General features: G+C 35.2%; 1 protein-coding gene across 1 annotated transcript in view; it reads left to right on the top strand.

Moving 5' to 3' along the window:
• LOC117706843 (rho GTPase-activating protein 20-like) overlaps positions 1-13,468 on the top strand; it is a 28,773-nt gene extending 15,305 nt beyond the window's left edge. The window contains exons 10-18 of the mRNA XM_076932079.1: positions 1,544-1,653; positions 2,037-2,226; positions 3,493-3,751; positions 4,685-4,815; positions 6,174-6,332; positions 8,209-8,318; positions 9,592-9,778; positions 11,802-11,922; positions 13,314-13,468. Coding sequence (XP_076788194.1) covers positions 1,544-1,653; positions 2,037-2,226; positions 3,493-3,751; positions 4,685-4,815; positions 6,174-6,332; positions 8,209-8,318; positions 9,592-9,778; positions 11,802-11,922; positions 13,314-13,375 — 1,329 coding nt within the window. The 3' untranslated portion in view covers positions 13,376-13,468. The remainder of the gene's footprint in view (positions 1-1,543; positions 1,654-2,036; positions 2,227-3,492; positions 3,752-4,684; positions 4,816-6,173; positions 6,333-8,208; positions 8,319-9,591; positions 9,779-11,801; positions 11,923-13,313) is intronic.

Raw genomic sequence — 13,468 nt, 5'->3', positions numbered from 1 at the left:
GAATGAGCAGTAATGTAACTAAGTACGTTATATTTGACTTTTTTCATGTGGCCATGTGTAGTGATACTTCATACGTGCAAACAGAGTTCACCTGGTTGCGTGCCTAGATGCATTTAACTAACAGTGTTCTTCATTCTCTGTCACTCTGTCTATTTTTTTTTTTACTAAGGGCCAGATTTCTCTTCCTCAGTATAGAGTATGTGATTCCTTCATGTATCTCTTTGTTCCATATACCAAGTAGGATCTCATGATCTGCTTGTCTATATCTCATGAAATATTGGTATCTAAATGCATGTCCTCATATCTGAGAAACAGGTATTCTTAATTACTTTACCATACCTTTAGCACCATAAAATTATGTTTTCTATTTTATTATTAAAATTAAAATTCAATTACATCATTTCACTCCTACCTTTCATTTGCTCTAAATGTGTTTCCCCTCCATTCCACATGCACTATAATACATGGCCTATTTTCATTTAATGTTATTATTTATAGATAAAATTAAGCCCATAAATATGTTCACACAACCTAAAAAGTCCATTATTCTTGGTAGTATACAGATTATTGCTGAGCTCCCAAACTGTGATTGGCTTAGAAATTAGGGGTCTCCCTGTGGGAAGTACTAATTTTCTCATTCTTTATAGTAATTATGTGCCTGTAGTTATTCATCTAGAAGTTAGTCTTCACAAGATTTACTCATTCCCATTTAGTCTTACTCATGTGGAAGATGTTTTGTTCAAAAAAAATTTTTAAAAGGATAATATATTGTTGGACTATCAAAAATGAAGCTTTTGCCACAATTCTTGGAGGCCCAATCTCAAAGCAAATTTCCTGATCCTCTGATTTTCAATCATTCTAATGCTTTTATCGAGTGTTTGGAGCCCAAGGTTCACGAGTTAGTGTGTAATATGTAGGCAGTGGGGGTTGGAGACCAGAATATTTTGTTCTCTGTACCTTGAATAGCTGTGGTTTTCTGTAATAGTCCCCACCCATTGGCAAGAGAACCTTCTTTGATGTATGAGTATGGGCTACATTATCTATAAACATTGGCTTACATATTTATAACAGTGTTGGGAATCATGCTCCTTTAGTGACATGGTGATAGGGCCTTCTCTAAGAGCCATGACCTCACGTCATCTCATGCTTGAGTAATACACGATTTGCTGCACCTCAGAAATTAGATAAATTACTGTGGATATCTTTGTTGTAGTTACCATAATTGTGTATTTCTGGCATTGAAAAATAGTCTTTGATCTGAGGTGTGATGTATGTGTGCTAGTTTGCACAGTTGTCCACTAGAGGCACATTGAGGTAAGAAAAGATTTTTGTGCAATCCAAGCACATCTGAAAATCTGCTCTTAGCTTTACAGTTTTGATGGATGAAACTTACTGAGTGTTCATGTCAGTCAGTATTCTAACTAGGGGAAAGTTTGAGAGCTGTGAAAAAGTTGGAAGTAAACTCAATTTTAGAGTTGACTATGTTTGAGTAATCTCCATAACATATTTTTTCTGCAATATATATTTTTTCTCTCTCTATAAGGAGTTTCTGCGGTCCATCAAAGGATCTCTGCTGACTCCTCAATTTTACGACCAGTGTCTTGCTGTTACCCAAATGGTCACTAACGAAGAGAAAGTAGCAGCACTGCAGAGGTAATGAATGGAGAATTGTGTGAACAGCATCAACAAAATTAAAGAAATATTGACTTATACACATTAGACATTATGTATCACAGGACTAAAAGTAGTGACAACAAATGGTTTCAACTGTTAACCAACATGGAAGAAATTTTCAAGCAAAGGTGTGACTTGGGTCAATGGACCGTGCTTATAATCTCATCTTTGTATTCCAGTTAAATTTGTTATCTTTTCCTCTGAATCAGGGGAAGGAAACATTTCAAGCAATATTTCAAGTATACATTCTTATTTTCATTTGAGTCATGGATGTCCATACATAAGATACAACTACTCTGTTCCCTTTGTTTATATTTACAAATTGAGTAAACTTGTTTTAAAATAACTGTCTCTTTGTTCAGTCTTTTAGAAAAACTGCCACAACCAAATGCTGCTCTTCTGCGACAAGTTTTTAGAATATTGCATAAAATTGCAAGAAACTCTTCTGTTAACCAAATGTCACCTTACCATCTATCAATTGCGATAGCACCATATATCTTATGCCTTCCTAGCTACCCCAGTGACGTCCTGGATAATGATATTGCCAAAAAGGTAATTAGACATGAACTTTATGGTTACATTTTATAAGGCTTTACAATGGCAAAGGAATACAGGATTATCCTGATGGTCTGGGTTATTTTGTTGTTGTTGATGATGCTTTTGATTTTGTTTTTTGTTGTAAAATATACATACCTTTGAATGATGTTCTTCTGTAGAGGATGAATCATTGGTGCATTATAAATAAGTAAAATATAAATGGGTATTTGACCTCACTAACTCAGTATCTTGAAATATTGTGATTTAGAATTTCATTAGAGTTATCTAGTGAAAACAAATTCTGTGATATGATAAAAATAATCCTGGGTACTCAGGTCAGGAATCAAGACTGAATTCTGATGTAATCAGTGTAGAATGTGTGAAATTCTAATTGTTTTCAAGGTAGTTTCCTCACAAAACAAATGCAATGGAATCTGGATTGTGTTTATCACATATGGTCATTATAACTCCTGATTAGTATGATCATATATACCCTTGACCTCTTACTGCTGGTCATGAGCTGCCTTTCACATATTTTAATAAAGTACCCCAACTTCTACAATATTTGAATCAAAGGTTATTTTGATGCTCAGAATATGAGTTTCTGATTCATTATTAACTGACCAACTGCCCTGGGGCCTGTAAAAATATTTCTCATATTGTATAAGATCAAATATCAGAAGGAAAAAGCAGGGTTCCAAAGAAACTTCCAATGGGTTCCAAGACTATCCAGTTTCCTCCCAATAGACATTATTTTAAATAACTTCAAACATAGTAAACCTGAGGATCAAATGGTTACCATTACCTATGCAGAGCCATCAGAGACTTGTGACTGGTACTTCTCAGATGGAATTGCCTGTCTCTTGCTTTTTAGACAGACCATGGGTACTTTTAATAGTGGAGTGCCCAGATTCAGAGGTCATTTTCCCACCTTAGTTGTGCCTTTCTATAAGCATCCCCACCAGTATACACAGCCATTAACGAGTCAGCAGCAACCAAAGTTACTCAAGTGGACATTATGTATTACATACTAGTATTGAAAATGTGAAAACTGGAAATCATCCTCTCATATGCCATTGCACTGTGATAATCACAATTGAACATCTGATCTCACTATCATCTAACAAAAAAAATCTCCTCCTAATTTTAAAACAACTGACATTTTTTCAGTATTTTGAACTCATATTTTTTACTTTCCTAGACACATAAGTAAAATGTGATTTGCAACCATGAAAAATGACAGAGATCCTGTTTTTCATTTTTTTTTTTTTTTTGCAACAGATTTCTCTGGTAATGTTTATGATCGAAAACTCCCCCCAAATTTTCGGAGTTGACTTGGTTGTAGTTTGGTACGAAACTTCATTTCTATATCCTTATGAGGCAAAGGCTTCATGTTCACCGACTCCCCCATCTGATGACGGGAACAGGAAGGAAATGGAAAATGAACTGAACAGCTGCCCTAGTGCCAAGATATGTACCCCTCGCCACAATTCACTGATGAAAAGTCGATCTTTCCCTATTCTCTATGATGGCATTGTAGGTGTGTATACATGTTCTACTACCATAATTTAAAATTAGAATCATTTAACAATGAAAATATCATTCATAACTAACAGCAATGAAGAATGTACAAAACCATGTGAAGGGAAACTTCACTTGTGTCTTATAGATAACATTTTGTTGTTAGAAATTGCCTCAAAATTTTAGAACTCTTTCCACTGTTACTGAGTTTATATGAGGTATAACCCAGAAATGAGATTGATCAATAAAGTAAGGATATATCACTTAATTTAAGTATTAACTTAGATGTGCATAATACATAGAATAGCAAATCAACACCAAATTGGGTTTTCTCTACATTAAAGCTCAGGTTATCTTGAAACTTCCTTTGTAGACCAGGCTGTCCTCAAACTCACAGAGATCCTCTTGGTTCTGCTTCCAAGATCTGGGAATAAATGCATGTGCCACCATGTTTTTCTCTTATGCATGTCTTAAAATATAGCATAATATACCAGTGTGTGAGACATAGACACTATGATCTTAGATTTGAACTCACAGGTCAGGATTAGGAGGGAAGCCAAGGGCTGTAATAGATGTGCAGTCAGGTAAGTTGTGTCGTGAAGTGCAGATACTGCTGTTAATGTACAGTTGCCTATGGCTGTTAAGTCAGAAATTCACACAGGTGGACTAAAAGTTTTGTACTATTTTATTGCTTGACTCTAATACCTATATGCAATTTTTCATAGCAATAAAAGAGTTTGTTTTTATATCAGAACTATGGGCCATATACAACTAGATATCCAGTGCCTTATGAAGCAATGTCATTATTATAAGTGCTAGAATACTGATTAGTTATTTTCTGTGTATTTGTAGTGATGCATAAGGCATGAAGGATATAAAATATGAAGGGCAAGCAAGGTCTAGGTGTGTACAATTATAACAAATAATTTCTCTCTATCTCTTATTTTTTTAGAAACAGATAAACAAGAAGGCAACGTGTATACAACCCAACCAGCACCTTCTCCAGCACCAATAAAAGAACAAGAACTTAGTGAATTTCCATACATTGTTTGCTTGCAAAGAATGCTGCCTTCTCCTTTACTTGTGAGTTTCATTTTAGGTTTCTAGAGCTGTCCTAATTCACATAATTTCTGGGAACCTTTGTTCTAAGTCAATTATTTCATCAAACTGATGAATGTATGGATAACCTATTCATGAGGGTAAGATCCTTTTAAAATAGAAATGAATTTCCTTGAAATTTGAGTCTCAGAATTTAATGAAAAATGAAAAAAAAAGAGAGAACAGATATAGTATTCCCATGTTTTGTACTGATTTCAACAAAGACCCAAACTCACCAGCTTGATGGATGAAATGAATTGTTGGAAGTGCCCTGCTGTTTCTCCAACTATCAATTCTTTCTGCTACATTAGGCCTCCATATTGCTCTAGAGTCTACCTCTGAGATTATTCAATCTTAAAATTAATATTGTCTATAGACTTTTATTTGGTTTTATCAGTGTATTAGATATATACATTGTTCTTTGCTATATATTGATCCTTTTTCCTAGTGGACTATATATATAATTGCTATGTAATATGGCTTAGCCTATTTTAAACATGCTAGTAGATTTTTATTGTAAATATTCATTTACTGTCCAGCATCTATTTTAGCAGTATGTCTGTATGAGGAATTTATGCTCTATGTGAACATGTTTGGCATGGATTCATGTTAGTTCTACAATTTTCAATGGTAGTCAATATAATTGAGAAGAAGTTTGAAGACACTTTCAGTGTATTTGGCATAATTCTAATACCTCTCTAGATTTTTTAACATTTCATAGTGAGCTTATGAATTTCAAGAATGCTGCTCTGCTGAGCTTTGATGTGGTAGATACTGTAGATAAAATTACCCATGTCCTGAGGTCAGTATTTCTTGGGTTCTTAAATGTGACAGCTTCTTCAGATATAGATAGTTGTAGATAAGAAGTCACAGAAGATGGATATAAAAGTCTCAGAAGTATACAGAAAAAAGAGAGCTTTCTTGAAAACACAAATGTTAGGATTCATAATAGAGTTCAGGAAAGACAGAAATTAAAATAATGATTTGATCTGTGAAAGATAATTATCCCAATCATAACTTAGAATGGCATGCTTGAGAAATTATTCAAGGAAGAAAGGAATAAGTACGAGAGGAACATTCACCAAAATGCCTTAGGGAACAGAAGTGTGATTCAATCTTGAGGATTATCTGATTCCAAGAAAACCCTGATGGTTCAAATTGGGAAAAAGGATGTGGAAGAAAATATATTGCCAAAAAGAAAAGAACATTCAATGTCTTCTTCAGTCCTCTCAGTTGTAGCTCATTATCCATGATTACCATGGCTCTCGTTCAACTTAAAAGACATATTTGTACTTCAGCCGTTTGGATCTGTAATAATAGAAGCTTGTCCTTTTCCCACACAGGATATGTTATCAATAATTGCAGAAAAGGGACAAGATTCTGATGAAATATTCACCTATGTAAAGGAAGAATCACACTCATCCCTGAGGGATAGAATTTACAATGAAGAACTGATTAATTGGAATGAGGAATCTGTGCTCACTATAGCTTCGGTTTTAAGGGTAAGGAAGGCTTTTTTTATTTTTATTTGGGCCATGATCTGAGTTTTCCACTCAGTAGACTGTGAAGCAAAGGACTGAGACATCAAGAGAAAAGTTAAAGCTCTGAGAAAAGGCATGTATAATACCATTGGGCAAAGGTACTGAATGATCCCTCCATGGCTATTGAGCCTGCTAAATGTGTCTGAATCTTCTTGCCAGAAACATGGGACCTCATCATGGGAAGGAGAGTGAAGATCAATAACTGTAGGTAGCCATGTGTATTCAGAGCAATTTAACTGCACTGGAACACCTGGGGGTCTTCTATTTTTCTAATTTGCTATTATTGGTACATCATAAAAGTTAATTATGGTATTTCATGAACAAAGACAGTTTTCTGCCTTTCAAACAAGCTGCTGCTTACACTTAATTTAATTAGTTTAAATAGTTGAATATTTATACTTTTTAAGGAATGGGTATTAAACTGTGAGACCTTCTTACATGTAAAACAGGGTGCTCAAGTCAGAAAGTTCACCACTGTTGCAGGTGCACCTGTAAGCGAGGAGTACATGTATATTTCAACTTTACTCTCCGTGAACTAAAAGTACTGATTCAACAGATTATATAAGTATGATGAGGCATTTTCTGGCCCTGCCATTTTCTCCTGGTTTATTATTTTCTGGAAGACAGTTTGGTTTTGTTTGTTTTGTTGGTTTTTTTTAATAGTTACTGCTTATTTTTCTTTTCATTTTTTTATTCTTTTCATTATTATGGTTATTATTACTACCCTTTAATTAATTAGTTAATTAATTTTTCATATTAAATCTTGAGTGTTACCCCTACCTCTTCACCCTTCACAGAGTCTCTTCTCTTCTCCTCTGAGCAGGTTAGGGCCCCCCTAGATTTTCCTCGTACCCTACCTATCACATCAAATGTCTTCAGGTGTATCACATCTTCTTCTACTGAGGCAAATCTGTGAAGGGTTTTGACAGATGGTCAACAGTTTTAGGATTAGCCCCTGTTCTTCATTTTGAGGAACCCACATGGAGACTGAGCTTACATATGTACCATAGCACATATGATATAGCTTCTGTATGATTTTTGGTTGGGTGTCAGTCCCTGATGGCTCCCAATGGTCCAGGTTACTTGACTATTGGTCTTACTGTGAAGTCTTTATTTCCTTTAGGGCCCTGAATCCTTTCCACAACTCTTCCATAAGAGTCCCTGAGCTCTGTCCAATGTTTGGCTGTGGGTCTCACTTTCAGTCAGCTGCTGGTTGTAGCTTCTCAGAGAATAGTTATGATAGGCTCCTATCTGGATGTCCCACATAGGAGCTGGCCTCCTTTGAAACAGACAGGGACTCGGGCTGCAAAGTAGAGTGCAGATCTCTGGTTGCAGGTTGTAGTGTGGACTGGAATCCATGAAAGGTGATTTGAACAGATATTAGCTCTATTTCATTGATACTGCAGAAAGAACTCTGCTTCTTGGATTCTAGTGTTAGGTAAGATCTCATAAGCTCCTGCCTGTAGGTTCATGTTTTGAGCCAAGATTATGGGTAGATGACAGGTTGGGAATCTCTTAAGGAAACAGTCTCAATGAGGTTCACAAGCTTTCTAATGCTGTGACACTAATGTATTTTATCTTGCTGTGTTCATTCATAACCGTGATATCATTTTTCTGTAATTACATAACTGATACTTTGATACTGTTATAAATTATAACATGTAATGTATGGAATATCTGATATACAATATATATAATATGTGACCACAAAAATGATTGTGACACACAAGTTGAGCATCACTGGTTTAAGTGCTATTTTCAAACAAAAATGTTTCCCTAATACTTTCTACAGAGTATATTGACCATTACTTTTCTTTTTTTAAAAAAATTACAAAAGGAGTTCATTGGAAATATAAAAGGAAGCTTACTTTCTTCAGACTTATATGAAAATTGGATTAGTGTTCCTGATCAGGACTCTCTGTTTGGAAAAATTGCCGCTATACAAAGGTAATGATAGACTACTCTCTTGGGGAACTGCACAAAGATATAAGCAATGCATGTAGAAGGTACAAAGGCTGGTATTTACAAGATTATAAACTGGAACGAAGTCCTGTTCTGAGAAGTTTCCTTTGCTCATACATGTAGAGTCACTTTACAAACAGGTGCATTTCTCAAGGCCTAGTGTTGTACCATGTCTGTAATCCCACCATCCGGGAGTCTTCCACATTATAACTGCCATGGTTTGGAAGACAGCCTGTACTACACAGTTGTGTGCAGGTCAGTCCAGATTATTGGTTAGAGGTCCTGTGTGAGACAAATTAAAATAAGCATGTGTGTATAATACCTGTGGGTTATTTGCTTCTTCTTATTATTATCAGGGTATTGTGAATATTGCCGCTGTAAAATATATGTTATCCATTAGAACATGAAGGTATTACTGAGTTCGTCTTTCTCAACCACAGCTACCTTAAGAAATCTGGGTCTGCAGGGTGGTGGTGGTGCAGGCCTTTAGTCTCAGCACTTGGGAGGAAGAGGCAGGCATATTTCTGAGTTTGAGGCCATCCTGGGCTACAGAGTGAGTTCTAGGACAGCCAGGACACAGAGAAATCCTGTCTCACAAAAACCAAAAAAAAAAAAAAATTCATGAAGTCTGGGTCTAGTTAACCTTGACATTTTTGAATCATTTCCTGCATGATACTCCATAGAATGATTTCTTAGGTAACAGGAGACTTTGGCTCCCATTTCTATCCAGGACTCCAGAATCTATGCATTACCTATAGCAGAAGCTTTTCTAACTGTATTGTGCATGGTAACTAGTGTGCTCTTTGTCCCTTATGTTCCGGAGTGTCAAAAGCAGGTTACATGGATTCCTACTGCATTAGATATTAAATATGTCCCCATGTTTTCTGGAAAGATGGTTCATTGTTTAAGTATACTATGTTTTTATACAGAGAACACATATGGACTGTAACAATCTTTTACATCCTTTTTCCAGAGAGCCTGACATATTTCTCTGAGTTCTGTGGATAGCCATTGTACATGGAGTATGCAGAATTTCACACATAATTTTTAAAAATTTCCCAGAATTTTATAAGGAGAAGTGATTTGCAGAAAATATTTTAGGCAATATTTAGCTGTATATTCTTATTTCCTTTGAATTCTGATTATATATGAGCTGGTCTAGAAAACATTTACTCCCATTTATCTTTGTTTTTAGAGTTTTGTAAGTAACATTACTTGTAAGACAATCAACAGTAAAATTCTCTTTTTCTATGTATAGTATTCTACTGAAGATGCCACAACGAAACTTCCTCTTGCTGAAACGTCTTATCCGTGTGTTACTAAAAATCAAAACCTCTTCTAAGAATGACCTAGACACCTACATTTTATCTGTCCGCATAGCTCCTCATGTGCTGATAGATCCAAATTACAAATACTTATTATATAAGAGTGACCACTCAAAAAAGGTAAGGGGATCTGATATTTCCCTTTGGGAACAACATCCTCATTGTGATCCAGGAATTGGGAATAACTCAGCAAGGCCAGTGATGTTAAAGAACACCCTAGAATTGAGTTCTGCTGGATGGGAGATGCAATGATCTATTCAGGAAAGACTGGAAAAAGATAATGTTAATGAAGTTTGAAGGAAGTGAATCATTTCTTTTTTCTTTCTTTCTTTCATTCTTTCTTTCTTTCTCTCTTTCTTTTTTTCTTTTGTACCTATCTTTTCAGATATTGATTTTACCTATTGATGTTTTAGCCAACCATATGCTGCATGTATAACAGTAGTCCATGAGGGCTACAGTGAAGTTGAAAAAAAATCCCGATTACCTAATTCTTTGTTTGTTTGTTTGTTTTTTTATGGTAGCTGTACTTTAGAGCACATGATAGTTGTACTTCATAATGGTGATACTATTATAATTATAAAATATTCATCCCAAATGCACTTCTAGTCATCTAAAAGCACATTACATATATATACACATATCTATACATATATGATGAAATATAAAATGAATAATGATAAGAAAGTAGAGTATGTTATGTAATATAGTTTGTTATTTCAGCACTAACTCACATTTACATAAAAGGAAACAGTGCCTGTTTGCATTATTTTATAAATTTTGGGAGGAAGTTACCAGGGGATAGGACAGATATGGAAGGACTGGAAAATGAGTGTTACTGGGTTGCATGATGAGAAATTCACAGAGAATCAACAAAGAATTTACATTCTGAAAAGGAAAAAAGACAGACAACAGAAAGAAAAGACAACAAAAGTAAAAGAATAAAAAGCAAGTGTATATTTTAACTTGTAGTTTACAGACGTAAGGTTCACAAAACGTTATTCACGGTGATGTTACTGACAATGGAGTAGGACATCTCAGGGAAGAGCTTGTTCAATTTAGATAGTGGCTCAGTTTGCTACTATTGCTACAACTAAACACTGATGAAAAGCAACTTATGGAGTACAGGTTACACTTCATGACATACTTCTACTTATCAGTTAACTACTGAGAAAAGTCAGGGCCCAAACTGAAGCAGGGCAGGAACCTGGAGGCAAGAACTAAAGGAGAAGAAGTGTAGGAGTTGTGCTTCCTGTCCTTCATCTCATAACTTTCTTTGTCTGACTAATACCTCAAGGTTATCATCATCTGGGTAATCTGGGCCCTAAAATTTCTATTGTTAATCAAGACAATATCCCATAGACTTCCCTGCACTATAGGCCAATCTGTTGGAGACATTTTCTCAGCTAAGATCCCTCTTCTACCCACCTTCTTCTCTTAGTCATTTTCTATTACTTTAATAAAACATCAGGACTAAGGGGACTTACAGAGGTAAATGTTTATTTGGGACTTAGAGATGTAGAGAGATTACAGTTCTTCAAAGTCATGCATGTCTGCAGGAAGTAAAGACAACCAAACAGGAAGAGAGATAAGCCTTATCTTAGGCAGGAAACATGAAGCAAATAAGTACATTGCCATTGGAACCTAGCTGGTGTAACCTAAAATTCTAACCAATAACATACTTTCTCCAGGAAAGCCAAGCCACTTAAACCATCCAAAACCTGTCACAAAGTTTATATTGCAATGCCTGTAATTATACAAGAATTCCATTCAAACCATCACAATGAAACTCACCCTGCTCCCTACATCCCTGCAAAAAATGACAAAGACAAGAGAAATTTGAACTCACTAACTTGATTCACTCACAGGTATTCTGGCAACACATCACTTCTTTGTGTGATAGCACATATCTTACTTTGCTTTAGTGGTTTTCCATTGTATGCAATATGCATGAAATTTTAACTAGCTTAAGCAAGATCTAAAGAACATATTAGAGTCTGCATTTTAGACAGACTTCATTTCACTGGTTGATATCTGCTCGTAGTGTTATTTTCCTCATCATTTTAGATACCAGTTTTTAATGATTTCGATTTTGTAAGCTGTGTGAAATGACTAAGGATTTTGCTTGTGCCTTGTGTTGTTACAGTTTACTATTATACAAATCATGATTGACAACTATTTCGAAATATTTGGAAACAATGAGAGTACAATTTGTAAAGAAAATCAAAAGAGTTCTGATGACCTAAAGATGTCACTAAATACTGCTGGTAAGTCACCTGTTATGGAAAAAGCCAAAGATATCCACAGTGAGAAAACCTCATATGCTAAAATGCAGAATTAAAGATTTCATCTGCTCCTTCTCAGGAGGAAGGTCCTCCATGTAAGAAAAGTTTTAATTAGTCATAAAATGAATGGTAGGATAATATCATTCCCTGATTTAATAAATTGATAAATATCAGAGCAGCATTGGGCATATCATTATGTCCTGTGCAGCAGGGCATTAAACAGGGATCTGGGAGATCACCTAAAAGAGAAGATGGGGGACAGGCAAATGCAAAGAAATAAGGCTTGTCTATAGGTTGATCAAACTAATTTTTACTTTTTAACACAGGTGTTGTCTACACAAAAAGGCAGGATGTGTGGAAGGGGATGAATGCAGTAGTGTAGGTATTCAGGGGGAGTACAGATATCGTCCAGAATAGAGTGTCAGCTGGGTGAAGGTTCAGGGGACAATTCACTATGACTCCACTTATGATTCATTTGTCCTTATCTAAGTTAGTACTATCTACCAAGGCTACCCAAGGTCTATGACTATCCACAAGACCTATGACTATTTGTTCTTATTCAAAGCTTTGGTAAATTTCTACCAAAGCTGCCTGTTTACAATATCTTATAGCTATCTGTTTCAGTGTTTTTCCACAGAGACCTAAGACTTTGTGTTAGCAGGCATGTATGTCAGGCCTATTGCTGATTTTAGGCCTTCAGTGTATAAGCAGAGCTGCCCCTGACATCATTATATTAGAGTATGGGAAAAATTTTTTATATATCACTTAAATTATATATGAATATTTGTATATATACATTATATATATACATACATATATATATACATACACATATACTTGCATATATGTATACATGTATAAATGACAGAGGGACTCCTCACTGAGCCTCTATAAGAATTTCAGAATATTACCTTATATATTTCTCACCTTTCTTCCCACAGTCTCTAAGTCATGTAGGTTGTCTTGGATATGAAATTATTTTTAAAAAGATCACTTAAAACAATTATTTTATTTAAAAATCCTTTAAGCATACTATATGAATGAGCCTTGTGCTAACAAGCTTTGCTATACTTGTGAAAAACCACTAATGTTTGTTTAATTTCATTTGGGAGATAATCTTTCCAAATGCTTAGCACTTGGTATAAATATTAAGTTGCACAGGATCCATTACAACACATATGTGAAGAATAGTAAAGATGTTAAAGCATACCTGATTTAACAGGTAACACCATTCAAAATCAGATATATTGTTACCTCTGTTAATTCTTTGTGTAGTGTTCAGAAAATACACTGAAAACTAGTCTTATCTGAAGTGGGGTGAATCTATCATCTGAGAATGTTTGTCTAATGATGACATTTTCTATTTCATTTAGCAGGGGACTGTGGAACAATTTCAACATATGACATTCCACAACAGAAACTTCTTCAGGACTGAAGAAGATTCCAATCATTTTATTTCAGTGTTCCCTTCTACCTCCAAATTTAGCATAGGAGAAGTGGTTATTAAAAAAAAAGCCTCTTCAGTTTT

Source organism: Arvicanthis niloticus, chromosome 4 (assembly GCF_011762505.2).
Source record: "Arvicanthis niloticus isolate mArvNil1 chromosome 4, mArvNil1.pat.X, whole genome shotgun sequence".
In the NCBI taxonomy this organism is placed as follows: domain Eukaryota; kingdom Metazoa; phylum Chordata; class Mammalia; order Rodentia; family Muridae; genus Arvicanthis; species Arvicanthis niloticus.
The sequence above is the reverse complement of the archived record's forward strand: the minus strand, read 5'-3'. Positions and strand labels throughout refer to the sequence as shown.